This window comes from Musa acuminata, chromosome BXJ2-1, assembly GCF_036884655.1.
Source record: "Musa acuminata AAA Group cultivar baxijiao chromosome BXJ2-1, Cavendish_Baxijiao_AAA, whole genome shotgun sequence".
Classification (NCBI taxonomy): domain Eukaryota; kingdom Viridiplantae; phylum Streptophyta; class Magnoliopsida; order Zingiberales; family Musaceae; genus Musa; species Musa acuminata.
Window position 1 is genome coordinate 7,175,001 of NC_088338.1, and position 16,270 is coordinate 7,191,270.

At 40.7% G+C, this 16,270-nt stretch overlaps 3 protein-coding genes across 3 annotated transcripts; 2 read left to right on the top strand and 1 right to left on the bottom strand.

The window, feature by feature from the left end:
* Nucleotides 1-173: 173 nt before the first annotated feature.
* LOC135598052 (exopolygalacturonase-like) lies at nucleotides 174-2,647 on the bottom strand. The gene is made up of 6 exons (XM_065091572.1): nucleotides 2,341-2,647; nucleotides 1,931-2,071; nucleotides 1,473-1,649; nucleotides 975-1,264; nucleotides 657-885; nucleotides 174-532 (listed from the first exon to the last, which is right to left on the bottom strand). Exons 1-6 carry the CDS (start codon nucleotides 2,497-2,499, stop codon nucleotides 308-310), a joined length of 1,221 nt encoding a protein of 406 aa, XP_064947644.1. The 5' UTR covers nucleotides 2,500-2,647; the 3' UTR covers nucleotides 174-307.
* Nucleotides 2,648-4,218: 1,571 nt separating this feature from the next.
* Nucleotides 4,219-13,580, top strand: LOC103993320 (uncharacterized). The gene is made up of 16 exons (XM_009413345.3): nucleotides 4,219-4,425; nucleotides 4,575-4,735; nucleotides 5,185-5,289; nucleotides 5,375-5,446; nucleotides 5,531-5,602; nucleotides 5,693-5,929; nucleotides 7,748-7,858; nucleotides 7,947-8,060; nucleotides 8,160-8,276; nucleotides 9,115-9,183; nucleotides 9,283-9,389; nucleotides 10,457-10,540; nucleotides 10,628-10,724; nucleotides 11,506-11,628; nucleotides 12,563-12,747; nucleotides 13,048-13,580. The coding sequence occupies exons 2-16, from the start codon at nucleotides 4,622-4,624 to the stop codon at nucleotides 13,328-13,330; spliced, it is 1,890 nt and encodes a 629-aa protein (XP_009411620.2). The 5' UTR covers nucleotides 4,219-4,425; nucleotides 4,575-4,621; the 3' UTR covers nucleotides 13,331-13,580.
* Nucleotides 13,581-13,758: 178 nt separating this feature from the next.
* On the top strand, nucleotides 13,759-15,067 carry LOC135598695 (expansin-A16-like). The gene is made up of 2 exons (XM_065092903.1): nucleotides 13,759-14,500; nucleotides 14,626-15,067. The coding sequence occupies exons 1-2, from the start codon at nucleotides 14,010-14,012 to the stop codon at nucleotides 14,933-14,935; spliced, it is 801 nt and encodes a 266-aa protein (XP_064948975.1). The 5' UTR covers nucleotides 13,759-14,009; the 3' UTR covers nucleotides 14,936-15,067.
* Nucleotides 15,068-16,270: the final 1,203 nt, after the last annotated feature.

Consider the following 16,270-nt stretch of genomic DNA (forward strand, 5'->3'; position numbering starts at 1 on the left):
GTTGGACATAAGAACAACTGCAACAGCTCAATAAAATTAATTGTGAAAACAAGAATAGAATTCCATTCCAAATAACTGTCACATTTTGGTAAAATACTACAGAAGAAGGGCGACTTCAATGAGATCCACCACTTCCCGAAATCCCTTACGGGTACATTAATCATCACAAATCATTACTAGATTTTGTGACCCTCACAAATTCACCTCATTACAAAAGCCCAACCTTATTCTGTGTTGAGCGAGATGGGTGCAGGTACACCTTTGCACCTAGTGATTATTGATACTACATGTTATCTCTGTGCCGGCATTACTGGCATGGTGGGGGAAAGATATTGCCACTATACTCTGCCTTGGCATTGAGACAAGTGGAAAGCGTGCCTCCAAAACCGATATTTTTAAGGTTGATGTTGTGGAGGCTGAGCTTCTGGCACGGTGTCCCTTTGCTGCATCTGAGTATCACTGCCTCTGGCCTCTTTGTCGTTCCTCGAATGTTCTTGAAGTGGATATCACTGAGCTTTACGCGAGATGCTCTCTGGACAAATGCATGCAGGAAAGAGTTGGGTGATAAACATGTTTCACCATGAATTTAAGTTCGAGTTATGATGTCAAAAAATGAATTAGGATCAAGATGGAATTGAGATAGTTTAATTACTCACCGAATTGTCACACTTGGCAAAGGGGCAGTATGTTTGGTCTATGACGATGGGATAGTCGACATTCTTCATCACAAGGTTGTCAAAGGTCATGTTTTGAACCTTAGTAATGGCAGGTGAATTGGCCCATGTCTTGATCCGTACTCCATTCGTCGTCCCTTGAAAGGTGCTATCCTTTACGATAACATTCTTCACATCTTCTTCATCATTGTACCTCCCCAAGCTTCCAACACTGTCGTCATTGCCACCACCATCAATAAAAAAGAAATATACATAAAAAAAAGAAAGGAATGATAAGCTCGATATGTAAAAATGGCTGACCTGATACCATGGCCAGGCCCGCAAGTGATGCCGGAGATTGTCACTAGACTGTTGCCCTGACCGATCGAGATGCAATCATCACCTGTCGCAACCTTCGAGCCCGATATGGTCACACCCGTGCTGCCCTCCAGGTGAATGCCATCAGTGTTGGGGCTGGTGCCCGGGGCACTGATGGTGATGCCACTGCCCTTGAAGTTATGGCAGCCTAGCAGTGCCATGTGGAAAAACTTGCTATTGAGTGATGTTATACCTCTCACCACCGTATCTTTTGTGTTCACGAACTTCACGGACTGCACACATTATAAGCAGAAGGCATTGTTAGGTCAAACATCTGCTGGTATTGCAAGAGAAAAAGAGAACAAAAAGGCAAAAGTTCAATGCATGGAGAGACATGTGGTGTTGGTGTGTGCCCACACAACCCTAAAGCATTGGCCACAAAACAATCCATATACTAAGCATTTTGCTTGCTCACAGAATAATAAGTTTCCATAAGATTACCGTCGGCAGGACTTTGCAGTTCTTATCTTTGGGGCACTTGTTGAAGGGCCAAGACACAGCTCCTTGACCATCGAAGGTCCCTCCGCCGGTCACAGTCAGTCCATCGACATGTCGAAACTCCACCCACCCCTTACCGTTTCCATATTTGCGCAAGTCCGTAGTCGCCCTCAGCGTGCCCTGTGTTTACACGTCCCGAAATGTCCTCGACAATCAGCTTGAATAACTCAATAACAAACTGCAATTTGTGTTCTTTGTAAAAAAAATATAAAAGTTATCATGCATTGATCATCACCAGTAGCTGATCTTATGGTTGGAATACCATTTAGAACAAACCAGAGTGATCCCAAGTCCGGTATGAAACTAGTGATGCTTCTAAAAGCTCGAATTTTTGAAGCACTCAGGCTTCTAAATCTCAGTTTCTTTCTTTCTAATGAACTTCGGGTTTAGCAAGAACTTGCCTGCATTTGGAACTTCAAACTCTGCACCTCTCGGCAGGGGCCATTGAATTCAATAGGGTTGAGGAAGTAGGTACCGCTAGGGATCAAAATCTTGACCTGCCCAGATGATTTGCAAGCGGCGTCCCAAGCTGCCAGGAACGCCTGCATCAGGCATCGCAGAGCATGATGAGCCGGCGAGTGAAATGGAGGCATGCAAGTACAGAATCATGTGCATCTTTAGCTCATAGCTCATGAGAAAACATTCCAATGTTAATCCTTTCGGCCTTGCACCATAAAACCAAACTCCCTTTCTAGTCATTAATTCGTTGCAAATCAATAGTAAAACCAGAGATAAATCCTATAAAGATGTAATCTTTTTGTTACCGCAAGAGACAAAACCACAAACAGATGGGGGGCAGAGGAGGTGGGACCTTGGTGTCGTCGCTCCGGCCGTTGCCCCTGGCACCATACTCCTTCACATTGAAGGTACCGGAGCTCTTGGGCTTTCCTCCGCTCACGTTGGTCCTCGCTCCGTCCACCGTCGCCATCCCATGGCAAATGATGCAAAGGTAAAGCAAGACTAGCCTCATCTCTTACCGCGTTCGATCTCAGATCACTCTGCTTCTTGATTGGTTCCATCGCCGTCGGGAGGTGGGATTTATAGCTGTTCTCCATCCTCGAGCGTGTGGAGTTGCTTAACTACCGTTAACTACCTCCCCACTCCGTCCCAAGTTCTCAACCGTGACCGCCTCCCACGCCCAACCTCTGTTGACGTAGCTTCGCCTTCTCCCATATATAGCACCCCTGCCCGTTGACCTGCACAACGTCAGACCTCTCCTCCGTTGACCCTTGCCTCGCATTCGAAGAGGTCGTCAACGCTTCGCAGCTGGGGAAGCATAGCGCGTTCGATCATCATCCATCCCATCACACGATTTTTGAAGATCATGATCGTTCTGAATCTCTTTACACAGTGGTGAAAGTTGATGAGAAGAATTTACAATAATCGGAATTTAAAGCATCACCAGAATTACGAAAATTACCCAAATTTCTATGCATGATATGATTAGACCTCTTAGTATATAATCAACCAAAGAAGCTTCAAGATTGAAATGCTAATCAAATTAAGAATATTTTTATTTTTTATTTTTTCTAATAATGAACAAGCACATTAAAGTTAAGACACAACAAATAAAGATTAAGATAGCACTAATAGACCATCTAATTTAAGTCGGTAAAGTTCCGTTCTAATATATACTTTGCCCATGATTAATTTAGTGGTTAAAGATTTATTCTTTCGTACACAAATCAAATGATGGATATTCATTCAAATAAATATTATTTATTTTTATTAAACACACACACACATATATATATATATATATATATATATATATATATATATATATATATATATATATATATATATATATATATATATATATATATATATATATATATATATATACATCATGCGATATTCATTCTAATGCATACAACATATAATTATCGATATTCTAGTGATATTTGATGACCTTCATAAGTGAGTTTAGTACAGTAATAAATTGATATTTTAGATGTAAAATTTGATGGATATGGTCTTTAAACCTTCACTTGTTTCTAAGTATATCTATTACATAATTATCAGACTATTTTAAGTGGTTATTAATCATATTAATTTTTTTATCTAAATTAGTGCCTGTTTGGGTCAAAAAAGTCAATCAATTTGCATAGAGACAAATAGCCACTCCATGTTAGAAAGTTTCTCTCCATGTTAAATGGGAAAGACATGAATTAATTGGTTTAAGAATAATATGGGATATCTTTTACTACGAGTTGATTGGTTGTTATTTTGAGGTGTTGGGAGTTATCCGCATGAATATACATTGAAATCGACTCTAAATTTATGGCATACTCTTTCTCGAATAATTTTAATTTTGATTCGAAATATACAAAATTATTAATTTATATATATATATATAGATAAAAAATTGTTGATATTAATTGGTTGTCCTCTTTTATTCATCGTATTATTATTATTATTATTATAATATTTGGAAGGAAGGCTAATTTTAGTAATTTAATTTTCTTTTTCGTTTGGAGAACGGCTGCGTGTATTTTTGTTCTAATTAGTAAAGTTTATTATTATTATTATTATTTATTCGGAGAAAAAAAAAAAGGACTCACAATTTATAACGAAAACAATTAATATAATAAGAAAATGTGGTTGGAATTCCAATCCGACCCGTCTCTAATCCGCACACTATAAATTAGCGGAAGCTTTAACGATGTGTCAGGAGTCCGGACGGAGAAGCCGCAGCACGTGCAAATTCCAACTGCTTTTAAGAGTCGAGCGACCGCGCGGGGGAGACCCGAAGAACCCTAATTCTTCCCCGCCTCCATCTCTCCTCGCGCTTCGAAGTCGCGATAGCCTCTTCCTCTGCTCCGCGCCCCGACGAGTTCGATCAGCTGAGGAAGCAATTTCTGTTGATCTGGGCGGCCGTCACCACGCATTCGCCGTAAACCATCTCTTCTTCGTTTGAAGTTTATGTTTCGATTTGATTAGTAATCGTTCTTTTTCTTTACGTGAATTTAGTTCGTAGTTTAGATTTTTTCGTGAATTTAGAACAGAATCATGATCGCGAGGTTTTGTGGCTTCTTGGCTCAGTTCTTGCTGCCGGAGGAAAGGGCTTCGCGGAACCCGGTTGTGCGACGATGGGGGTGGAGTTGGCGAGCAACGACCTGCTAATTTACGAGGCTGAGGACGGATACCTCAGCGATTCGGAGGCTTTTGCTTCCGTTATACATGTTCTTGATGGCGTTCGGATGGTAAGCAACTCAAATAATCTTCATGGCCTGCAGCTCAAATAATCTTCATCGCATTTCTATCCGATGCTTTTCTCACGAGAAACTTGTGAGGTCCTCTAAACGAACCCATTATCTGTTTCTTCAAATGGCCACAATAAGAAAGGCGATGAATGTTGATCCCCTGTTCTTGTTTTAATTCAAAGAGTTTCTACTCGATGAAGATTTAACACTCCAAACACTGTACCTCTTAGCAAATCCACTCTAAGATGCTTCTTTTTTTATTATTCCTCGTGTTAGACGTTTATTCAAGACGATGCCACTTTGGTGATGTTCAATATAATGAGCACATGTTAGTAGTTTTGTGGATTCCATGGGAGAAGTTATATTTGTACCGTGCTATCTGTACCGTGTCCGCTATTATGCTTTCTCGCGGTGCCTAGACCGTGATTAACATGGTTATCTTCCTCCAGGCTCCAGTTTTGGTTGCTCAGAGTGATAGAGACCAGTATGACTACCTACTTAGCATTGTTGATCCAGGCAAGAGAATGGGCCCTGACGAGGAAGCTTTACTGGCGGTTGGTGATTTTTCATATATAAACTCAGAGATCCATCCCAAAAGTTTGAGATATTTGACATCCTTTTTTCCTTTTGATTCTCCAGACAGTGCTGAAGGCGCTATCAGGAGCTGTCTCCAAGATAGACATTATGTATCACGGTTCTCTGTTGAGCAATGTATGTCCTAGGAGAATTCAGTTATGGCTTTCTGTCTGCGTGCGCATTAGCTTGTAACTCAATTATTTGTGATATGTTTGTCAGATTTTTGGTTTGTGCCTATGGAACTATGGGGTGGACGCCAGGAATGCTTTGTTGGAATTAATTACTACTTTGGTATGAGTCTTCATAGGGTGAAGAATATTTTACTATAAGCTCTATCGGACATGGTTTACTTATGTGATTATTTTCCTCTATTGTTGCCAGGCTGCTGTACCTGACAAGTTTCTTGATGCCTGTTTACATATGCTTGTGGTTAACTTTCTACCACCCCGAAGACTAAGGGAGTCCATTAGTCAATCACGATGGCTCACAAGAAAGAAAGAAATTCATAATGAGCTTCACATGGCATTGCATTATATTACTGTTATAATACCTCTTGCTCCAATGAAGCTGAGGAATGTAATTGACAAAAGAATGCCAAGATACACAGATCCCAAAGATGTAAGTTTTTAGACCTTCGATTGTTCAATCCTCAACTTTACCTTCTAAAACTAGACAAAGAATGATGCTCAGTAACTCGACAAGTTTATTGTGATCTGCAGATTGACATATCAATATAACCATGTTTTTTTCTGCATTCTTTGGACTGTTGTTAAAAACCACTTTTGCATATGGTGCCTATAGGCTATCTTATGTTATATGTTGTCAAGTTTTGTTTTCTTTCCCCAGTTTAATCCAGCGATCCAGACTTTATCTTGTAGATGCAAAATTCATTATATATGAGTATTTGTTAACGTTCTTTTGCTGCTTATGGATAAGAATTGGATGGATATCTATAGTCTTGTCATCGACATTCCATCCAGCAGAAGTCTAGAATCATGCTGAGCTAGTTGTGAATACACTTGTGTTATGTTTACTTCCGAAAGCAAATTTTGATTATCATCTTGATCCTTCCATTGATTTGAGTACCGAAAGTATGAAAATATGTGTTGCTTCTTAGATTGAAATCCAACTCTATTTTCCCTTCTATTTATCATCTGCAAGCCAAAGAACAGCCAACCTTTACTTTTCCGTCACTAGCAACTGATTGTAGTAGCCATGGCAATGGTGATGATGGCAGTGGCAGTGATAATCCTTGTGTGGTGATGATGACTGACAGTGCCAGCACCAACAAGACCAATAGAGTGGGAGCGCCAGCAATGACAAGGGTGGTAATATGGAGAATGACGATGGAAACTTTGTCACGATAGTGATGGTGGCAATGCTGATGATGGGGCCTATGGCAGCAACGTCATCATTGACAACTGGAGCTGGGAGCAACAACTGGGTAATGTTGATAAAGGCAACCTATAGCAGTGTATGATGATGGTGGCATTAGTGTGATATGCTAGTGATGGTGTCAGCTGTGTTGAGTACAATAATATGAATGATCAATGATGGCTGTTGTTGCAGCAGAAATTCAAACCTGAACATCTGATTAGTTTTGGCCAAAAGGAATGGAGAACATGAATTCAAGTTGATTAGGGATCAACTTTTCAGAAAAATCTATTTTGAGTAAGAAGATTGGAACATTAGTTTTTAAGGAAACAATTTTCGTATTTGGATTACTAGAGGATTGGCATTGGTGTCAAGTTGAGCTTGTTAATTTGCAATTTAGGTGATGAAAGATTGAGTTGAGGAAACAACCTCCGCTTGGAGCATGTTGTGTGCCTTGACGCTTTCCTAACTTTACATTGATGGGAATCTTGTGCACTTGGCCATCCTTTATCATTGCACTTACCAAGTTTCTCATCATCTTTTGATCTTTATGGAAAGTTCTTTGAAATCTACAGATTCCTTGGTCATCGACTTTTGGCACATCTGTTTTTTCCTTTTCAATTCACTTTACTCTCTATTGCGCCTTTGCAAGTTCTGAAATTGTCTCATACTTCAGCATACAATTATCAGTTGATATTTCTAGTTGCAGTTGGAAGCTTGATAACAAGGGGATCAGGAAATCCAAGTATCTATAAGTATGCTTATCTATCTACTTTGAGGAAGACACCTCACTGTATCTATAGAGGATGGATCTATCATGTTATGGTTGAAAATAGCAGGGAGTTCATTTTATGTATGTAATATAAGTTATCAATATTTTAGCTTTAAAAAGCATCAACTTTCTGTTACATTTTTTCCATGATAAGCCTAGACACATGATTTTGCACAGAGGTTAGGTTTTATCATGCTCCTGTACTGCTGGTTTCTTTAAGCTGATGTGGAATTTGTTTCTACCTACAATAAATCTTGGATAAAGATTCATCAAGTCTCTAACATATGCAGGTGATTGTATTATTTGTGGAATGCATGCTTGGGCTGGAGAATGATGAAGTTGGAGAATTCCTTGGAAGTACATTGTTGGCGAAGGTGGTGGATTTGCTCGCAGATTTGGATGTGAGTTTTGGTCCTGTTGGTTGCTGCTTGAGATTGTGATTTACAGTTAAATGAATGGCCTTTAATGCTCAGTCTTTTAGTGTTTCAGGTAAATATAACTTGGGAGGACATTCTTCAGGAAGAACATAACAAGGGCATATTTGAAATGGAACTTGAAGATTGGGATGATGATATGGATAATGTTGCTAAAGCTGGCATAAAGGTTAACAAGAAGAGTGGATTGTGGGATATAATGTTCCAGTTGAAATCTGTTAATACTTTCTACATACTTATAATGGGGAAATGTCTCTCAATTTTTCAGCTTCCTATGGAGAATGGGGTTCTAAAGGGCAATGCTTATGCTGATAAATTGGATGGTTTGATGGTGATAGTATGTGAACACCTTAAATTGCGCGCAGATAGTGGCCATTTATTAAATGTGAGTCCCTACAGGAAAATATATATTGTTTTTTGAAGATTTTCAAGGCCTAAAATATGAACACAGAGTTGGTGAAATTTTCAATATGATGTTTACCATTTAAACATGCATGTTTGATATGTGATAAAAATTTTAAAGGGAAAGAAAACAATATTTTCCTTAAATATATTGGCAGCGGGTACTTGAATTTTCAACATCCATTTTTTTGGCAATAAAAAAGAAAGATCAAAAGAGTGACTGAAACTAAACATGTTTGATAGGAATTAGGAAATAGACACACGAAGAGTATTTGTAAATACTAGCATTGTCTAGAACCAATGTTAATATATGTTGGCTATTAGACTACTTAGATAATATAGTGACTGTATGATCCGTTCAGCATTTAAAGCATAACTGTTTGTTGGTGATTTCATGTTTTATTTCGTGCAATATCCTTTTTGTATTAATGACTGTGATTTTACTTGCAAATAATATTTTATTTTTTTCCCTTTAGTATACCGCCTTATGATACATAAAATAAGTTCATTTGAGAAATCCTAGATGACATTTATCCATAGAAATTGTATCATTTGCCAAAAGTAATGATATTTCTTAGTGATATTAAACAGATCACTTTATCATCTAGTTTAACATGAGTAGGCTTTATTGACCACCTAATAAAGAAAAATAACTGCTCAAATCAGAAGCTGCTGTTGTAAGTGAATTGACTTATCTGTTCTACATGTTATCAAATAGAGTAACTTCAGCTAATCTTTGACGAACTAAGTCAATTTACTGCCTTCAATCACTTCACAGAAAATATTTTGCAACCTTATTTTTTGGTCTTATTTTGGTATAGGTGTTTGAAACACTCTCAGAGATCTTTCGAATAGCCGTGCTAAAACTTCACAAGTCAAAATTTGCTCAGGTAGTTTTTTTTTCTATTCTTTTATGCATATACAATATTGTTACTGGTCTATGTTTTGGTGTTCTATAAATGAGTTAAACTTCCCTTTTCTTTATGCAGTTCCTGATGTTCTATGCCTGCTCACTGGATCCTGACATTTGTGGACTGAAATTTGCTGTTCTGCTCACAGATATTTTTGTTTCAAAACATGAGGACCCAGATTCCAGGTAATTTGGGAATTTCAAACTGAACATGTTATTAAATGTTACATGTGATTCACTAGTTACTGCTGTTTATTTTTTCTAATTTGATAATAGTTGATATCATGGGACTCCTCGTTTGGGCTGGCATGGATTGGTAAGCATGAATCAGTACATGGACCCAGTCTGTTTTTATTTAAAATACAAAGTAAAAAGATTGAAATTAGGGCTTGCTATCTCGAGGCCTCTTCTCCGTGGAACATCTTCGTGTCGTCTGCCACTTCTCACCTCTCCTCTTCTTGTTGTTGTCCGCCACTGCTACCTATCCTTTTCATCCTGTTTCCTCCTCTTCCTCCACCACCGACCTTGTTGTATGCTTCCTTCTCCTTTTCTCTCCTTTTTCCAATATCTCTTCTTTTTCCTTCTCTTCTTCTGCCGCCGCCTCTTTTTTCTCTTCCTCTTCTTCCTTTTCCTCCCTCTTCCTCTATTGCCTCATCTTCTTTCTTTTCCTCTCTCTTCCTCTTTCGTCTATCTCCTTGTCTCTTCCTTCCTACTTTTACTCCTTCCTCTTCCTCTCTCTTCCTCCACAGCCACCTTTTCCTTCCTCCTTTTCTTCTAGAGTCTTTGGTACATACCGGTGTCCCATGAGTCAGCACACCGAAACCAACCAATACATGTCAGTTCAGTCGGGGACCGGTACGAAATTACAATACTTAGTTGATATTTTTTACTAGACATTGAAAAGTGAAAAAAAAAAAAGTACTTGAGTTTCTGGCTTCAACTGAATTTTATAATAACCATAAAGCAGCAAAGCATACATAATAGCACCTTTTTATGTAATAGCTTGGAGTTAGACATTTATTTCTGTTGGTCTGAAAAGCTGGTTTTTGTGGTTTTAGTGACCCAATGCTGGATATCACATATACCATTTTGTAGTTAGCATGTTCTTCTGGTTATGCTTATGTTGGAATAGCTAGGTTAATAATCTGTTGCTTTGCTAGAAACTAAAACGTTTTTTTTTTTACCAGACCTTTTCAATGTTATTGTCTGATAAAGAGTGTTATCTGATTTCTTTGGGGGTTTCGTTAATGCAGAATGAAGGCTGTTTCATATCTTGCAAGTTATCTTGCTCGGGCAAAGTTTATTTCATCTTCCCTTGTTGCAAGCATACTTAAGAGGTTTGAGAATATCTCTTTGGTAATTTTGTCTATTTTTTCTCTATATTTCACTAACTTATCTGGTCAACATTTTATATCCTGGTTCAGATTAGTGGATTGGTGTTTTGAGTATTGCCAATACCAAGATAGTCAGGAAAAAAAGATCAATCCTCAAGCTCACCGAATCTTTTATTCTGGATGCCAGGTATTTTTTTTAATTTTCCTGATTTGAAGGTCTTCAGCATGCCATGTTCTTATGTTGCATAATGAGAATATGATATGAGATTATGTGCTGATCATCTTTTATTCGTACACCTAACCAGGATGTCATATATTGTATGTCTATTGAAGTAACTGCTTGATGTTGTTTTTTTCTCTTCTTGGAGCAAAAGTGTAGTTTTCCACATTGTATATTACAAGAATAAACAAAAAGATAAGAGCTAGTGGAAGCTAGAGAAGTAGGGAGGCGTGTTGGACCATTAGCATTTTTTTTCTGACTATATTCATTTTTGGACAACTAGTGTGCTTGTGGCTTCTGAAAAGTCTTGATTTGTGCTCAAGAGCAGTCTTTCAGATTCCTCCAATTCTTACATGACCCATTCAGAGATGGAGAGAATATCTTAACTCTGTTAAAGATGGAATCCCTCGATTGTAGTGTCTGTCTTGATATCTGTACCTCTTCCTTCACAGTATGCAAACCCAGTTGACAACTTTGTAGCCTTTCTCAACTTAAATGCTATATTAATCAAATGAGATTTCTTTATGGGACTGCAGTTATGGAGAATTTTATCATCTTGAATTAGCATAAAATCCTTATCTAAGATCTGGCTGTTAGTTGAACTGCGAGGCTATGTTATTCAAAACATGTAGTCTCGACGATATAATTTTATCATGATGTATGATTACTGCCTTGTTACCTTTTAGTTCCCACTCATGTAAGCTTTTTTTCTTTCTCAATTTAATTTTTTATTTTTTATTTCTTGTAGGCTGTGATGTACATTCTCTGCTTTCGCATGAGAGCAATCTTGGATGTCTCTCACCTCAGGCAGCTGCTTTTCCATATGCCTTTGGTTTCAATCTTGTGTCACCCCAATTTGGATCCTCTCAAGGTGTGTGGAAATTTATGTCTTTTTGCTGTTAGGAAGTTAATGGTTAAGCCCGACTGTGGTTGGAATATTTGGTAAAAGCTTTAATTCCTAAAATATTTAATTGTCTAAAGGGATATTATGGGCATCACTTAGTTTGGACACACACACACACACAGAGTATATAAAACAATAATTAGACTGCAATTTTGGGCATGTCTGCAATTTAGGTAATCTTCAGGACGTAGGAAAGAAGTCATTAATGTGGATGTTCATTCACATCCCAAGTTTCTGACAGCATGGAATCTGCTGAGAGGTGAACTCAATAAAGGTAACAAAAAAAGAAAAAGTGGGAGGACAAAAGAATCATGTAGAACAATACTCAGAAGTCAGAACTTTCGTTGTGCAACTATTGGTGAAGTCAGAGGAGGAGCTTCAGTGCTATGGAGTAGGGTGCAAGAATGGTTTGGTAAAACCTAATACAAGAGTCTTTCTCAGAGAACAATAGCATCCTCTTTCATAACCCCTCAAATATGATGCCTTGAGCTCAAGTGTCAAATGTGCATACGTGGGATGTGTATAAACGAAGGGTTAAAATCTTTGCTGGGCCCTCTAGAGCCCTTGATGAGCTAGAAATATGGGATCGATCCTCTTGGAGTTGTGAATCAATGCAAGACACCATGTATGTTTTATGTTATCGGAATTTTTTTTGGGGGTTCCATGTGATGGATTGATAAATCTCTACTTGTCTCCATGTTCACAACAATAAGAATCCCTGATATTTCAGAAATGAGACTCACATCGAAGCGGACTCATGGTTTATCTGCATTGTTAATACCTTTTTGCTTTGAATGATTATCTAGAGAAGTTAAATGACAAAAACTTTCATGGTTGCTAATTTCTGTGACGTTCATCTGTCAACTGGATATGTTCTGATATCTTTGACCACACGATGCAGGTCTGTTTGCCTTCGATTGTGCAAGAGTTCCTGAGACAGGCAAAGGCTGGTCGGTTATTCAAGATATCAATACCTTACCTTGATGACAACTCACTTGAGTCTGAATTCTCCAAGGCTTTTGGAGGGATCGAGCGGTTGGACATGTTCTTTCCATTTGATCCATATCTACTAAAAGATTCCGACAGGTTTGTCCACATTACTGACACCATAACTTGTTTGGGAGTTTTCTTAATCTCATTATCTTGTAGCAAAATATATTTTTAGAATCATTCACAAGCATGGTTTCATGCTTCTGTTTTGAATTTTAGATTCTATCAGCACAAGCATGTGAAATCCACAGCTTTTAAATTCTTCTTTAGTAAGATCCTTTTAAATTCTTTGGTGAGATTATAAATATTTTTTATTATATTTATATATATACACACATGCTATATTTGCTGCTTTCATTTTTGGACTCTAAGCCATCACTTTCTTTTTTCCCGAAGATTTATGCGGCCGAATTTTGAGTTCTGGTCCATGGTAAAGACAACTTACAGCAACTGCAACAGCGAAGGCGAGGATGAGTTTGACGACCTCGACACCCCAGATTTCCCCGAGAATAACACCCATGATGATCTGGACCTCGACAACAGGGACGAGCTCGAGTTTTCTATGAACAAGATGTCAATCACTCCAAATCCCAACTTCCAACATCCAGTAATCACCAACTTCGACCAGCCTTCACGGATGCCTGCAAGGATCAGACCATCTGTGAGTCCCCCTTGGTAGCTCCGCCATTTAGTTCTCCATCAAAATATATACTCCGAAGGATTCCGAGAAAGGCCAAAATGAGATAAGGCAGCAGCTTAGCTAATATCGGATGGCTTCTTATACTTCTACATCGCTGTTGTAATCCTATTTTTGATCTAATTTTTTGTCGATGCTTGGATGCTGTGAAATAGAACGACTGGTGCAATTTTGATGCTCGATATATTATTCTTTGTGAAATTAATAAAATGCTTTGTCATATTAATATGAATTCTTTCTTTCATGAGGAAGATCTCTTCCCTGGGAATCCGTAAGTGGGCCGTGATTGGCATTGCAGGCCCGGATACGCTTCTTTGCCGACCCGTCCCTGCTTCCTCGGGTCCTCAAAAGACGAGCCCAAACAAATCTCTTCAAAGAACAACGCAGTGCTGCTGATGAGACGTATAATAAATTCATGGGATGGAGCGCGTGATGCTTGAATCGATGAACGATGTCTGCCTCCACAACATAAACCAAGTAACGGGGGTACTCTCCTGCGTTCCAGTCCCCACCTCCGAAGGGATCATTACAATCCCAAAAGAAGCAGATAAAGCAACTCCTCCTTGTCCCCCCTTTCTTGCCCTCATCGCCCGTTTGCAGTCTTTGCTCGCCTTATACACTCCCCCCTAAAGCGCATCCTGCTCCCATCCCAAAGCAGACGATGGATTCCGTTCGCTTCCCCAGTCTCCTCCTCTTCTTCTTCTTCTTCTTCCGCTATTCGACGGTGGTGGCTGCAGCAGGCATCAGCGGCACTAGAAACGGCGACCAGGAGTGGCGGTCCGCTACAGCCACCTACACCAGAGGAACAGCCACCGCCACCGGTGCGGGGCAAGCGGGTGCTTGTGGCTTCGGAGAGCTCAGCGAGTCGGGCTACGGGTTTAACAGCGTCGGGGTGAGCAGCGCGCTGTTCGAGAGAGGCAGCGCCTGCGGCGGTTGCTTCGAGCTGCGGTGCGTCGACCACATCCTTTGGTGCCTCAACGGGAGCCCCTCCTTGGTGGTCACCGCCACCGACTTCTGCGCCCCCAACTACGGCCTCCCCGGCGACTACGGCGGGTGGTGCAATTACCCGAGAGAGCACTTCGAGATGTCGGAGTCCGCCTTCCTGCACATCGCAAAGACCACGGCCGACGTCATTCCCGTTCAATACCGAAGGTACTAACACCGCTCTCCTAATTGCTTCTGTCGCCATTGCTCCGATTCATCTTCATTTCACTGTCATGGACTGTAGTCGATGATGACAGACAAGATGCCCGGTCGATTCCGTGACCTTTGTGCAGGGTGGAGTGCCACAGAAAGGGAGGGATGAGGTTCACCATGACAGGGAAGTCCTACTTCTACCAGGTGCTCATCACGAACGTGGGCTCCGACGGCGAGGTCGCAGCGGTGAAGGTGAAAGGGTCGAGGACGGGGTGGATACCGATGGGAAGAAACTGGGGGCAGAACTGGCAGTGCGACGCCGACCTGCGCGGCCAGCCGCTGTCGTTCGAGGTGACCAGCGGCCGCGGGAGGGCGACCACCTCCTACAACGTCGCCCCCTGGAACTGGCAATTCGGGCAGACATTTGAAGGGAAGCAGTTCCTGCCATAGATGACGACGGCGCAGCTTCTCGGCATCGGCACAGATGAGGGGATCGTCGATGCATTCACTTGTTTATGTTACAGTGGGAGTTGGGCAGATGCATTCATTTGGACCGACAGAACTACGCAGATTTTCCTTTCATTGGGTAAGAATACCGCGCGCCGCCGGAGATGAAAATGCGTCCAAAACATATAAATCGATGGAAGATCGTCCAACGGGCATCTTATTATTCTTACCGGAGGTGAGTGCACCCGAATGCCAGAGAGACTCGCGTGACTGTCTGGTGAGCGTACCGCAACTTATTATTTCCGGTGATAAAGTCACGCGCGTGACCAGTCTCAAAATTGTGCCCGGTGTGCGTACCGCTTGCCGTTGGCGGTACGAAGTGTCGCAAAAAAATTAAAAACCATTAAAAATCGTCAAATTTCAGCTTTCTTACGCTCAATGGCGGTGAGCGGACTCTAATTTGACAGTGTCACCGTTACCGGAGCGTCGACCACAGCCTCTTGGAGGCGGAGAACCTGAAGGCGGTTACGCGTACAGTGTCAGTAGAGTCCGGTCACCGCCGTGAGCGTAAGAAACTTGAAATACGACGATTTTTAATCGTTTTTAATTTTTTTGGGACGCTTCGTCCCCCCAACGGCAAGCGGTAAGCACACCGCGAAGTGTGTGTATATATATATATAATATTTTTATAAATCGATGATCATCATACACATTACGATTCCAACTCGACACGGTTTCACAATTGCGGCAACGCTGCCGGGAATCTCGTTCCTTCAAAGTAGATTTAGTAGGTCAAGAACCGGACTTTTAGGTTGAAGATTAGACACAGATATGACTGCAGCACGCATTTTGTGACTCCGACAAAGCTCTGTCTGCACGAGTTAATGGTGAAAAATGTGGGAAGGGGCGTTGGTTGATGCCGAAGAGGGAATGCTGGCTGGCTACCGCGTTTTCGATGACCGCTACCACCGCAGGAATCGAACTCATCATAACGGTGATCGCGTGCACTCCTTAAATAGTTGGGTGAGCATACCGCGCGTCCTGTGAGAGAAAAAAAAGCGTCGAATGTATTTAAATAAGTCGAAAATCGTACGACGACCGTGTTCTTATTCTTACCTCCGGTGGCTGCTGTACTGCATCAAAAGATCCGGATACACCTTGGCTTGCTTACCGCTTGCCGTTGGATGGACGAAGAACTCCAAAAAAATAAAAAACGATGGAAAATCGTCAAATATCAGTTGTCTTATGCTAAACTGCGGTGACCGGACACTAGTCGCTGGTGCATTCGAGGTGGAAGACCCTGAAACGCCGCAGTAGGCTTAGGGACGGCGTCCTTTT

Coding starts and splice junctions, on each gene's coding strand:
- LOC135598695 (XM_065092903.1), top strand. CDS start 14,010: ATGGATTCCGTTCGCTTCCCCAGTCTCCTCCTCTTCTTCTTCTTCTTC. Junction 14,501..14,625: donor ATTCCCGTTCAATACCGAAG/GTACTAACACCG, acceptor ACCTTTGTGCAG/GGTGGAGTGCCACAGAAAGG.
- LOC135598052 (XM_065091572.1), bottom strand. CDS start 2,499: ATGAGGCTAGTCTTGCTTTACCTTTGCATCATTTGCCATGGGATGGCG. Junction 1,265..1,472: donor ACTGCAAAGTCCTGCCGACG/GTAATCTTATGG, acceptor TAATGTGTGCAG/TCCGTGAAGTTCGTGAACAC. Junction 886..974: donor GGGCCTGGCCATGGTATCAG/GTCAGCCATTTT, acceptor CAATGACGACAG/TGTTGGAAGCTTGGGGAGGT.
- LOC103993320 (XM_009413345.3), top strand. CDS start 4,622: ATGGGGGTGGAGTTGGCGAGCAACGACCTGCTAATTTACGAGGCTGAG. Junction 4,736..5,184: donor TTCTTGATGGCGTTCGGATG/GTAAGCAACTCA, acceptor ATCTTCCTCCAG/GCTCCAGTTTTGGTTGCTCA. Junction 11,629..12,562: donor CCAATTTGGATCCTCTCAAG/GTGTGTGGAAAT, acceptor CACACGATGCAG/GTCTGTTTGCCTTCGATTGT.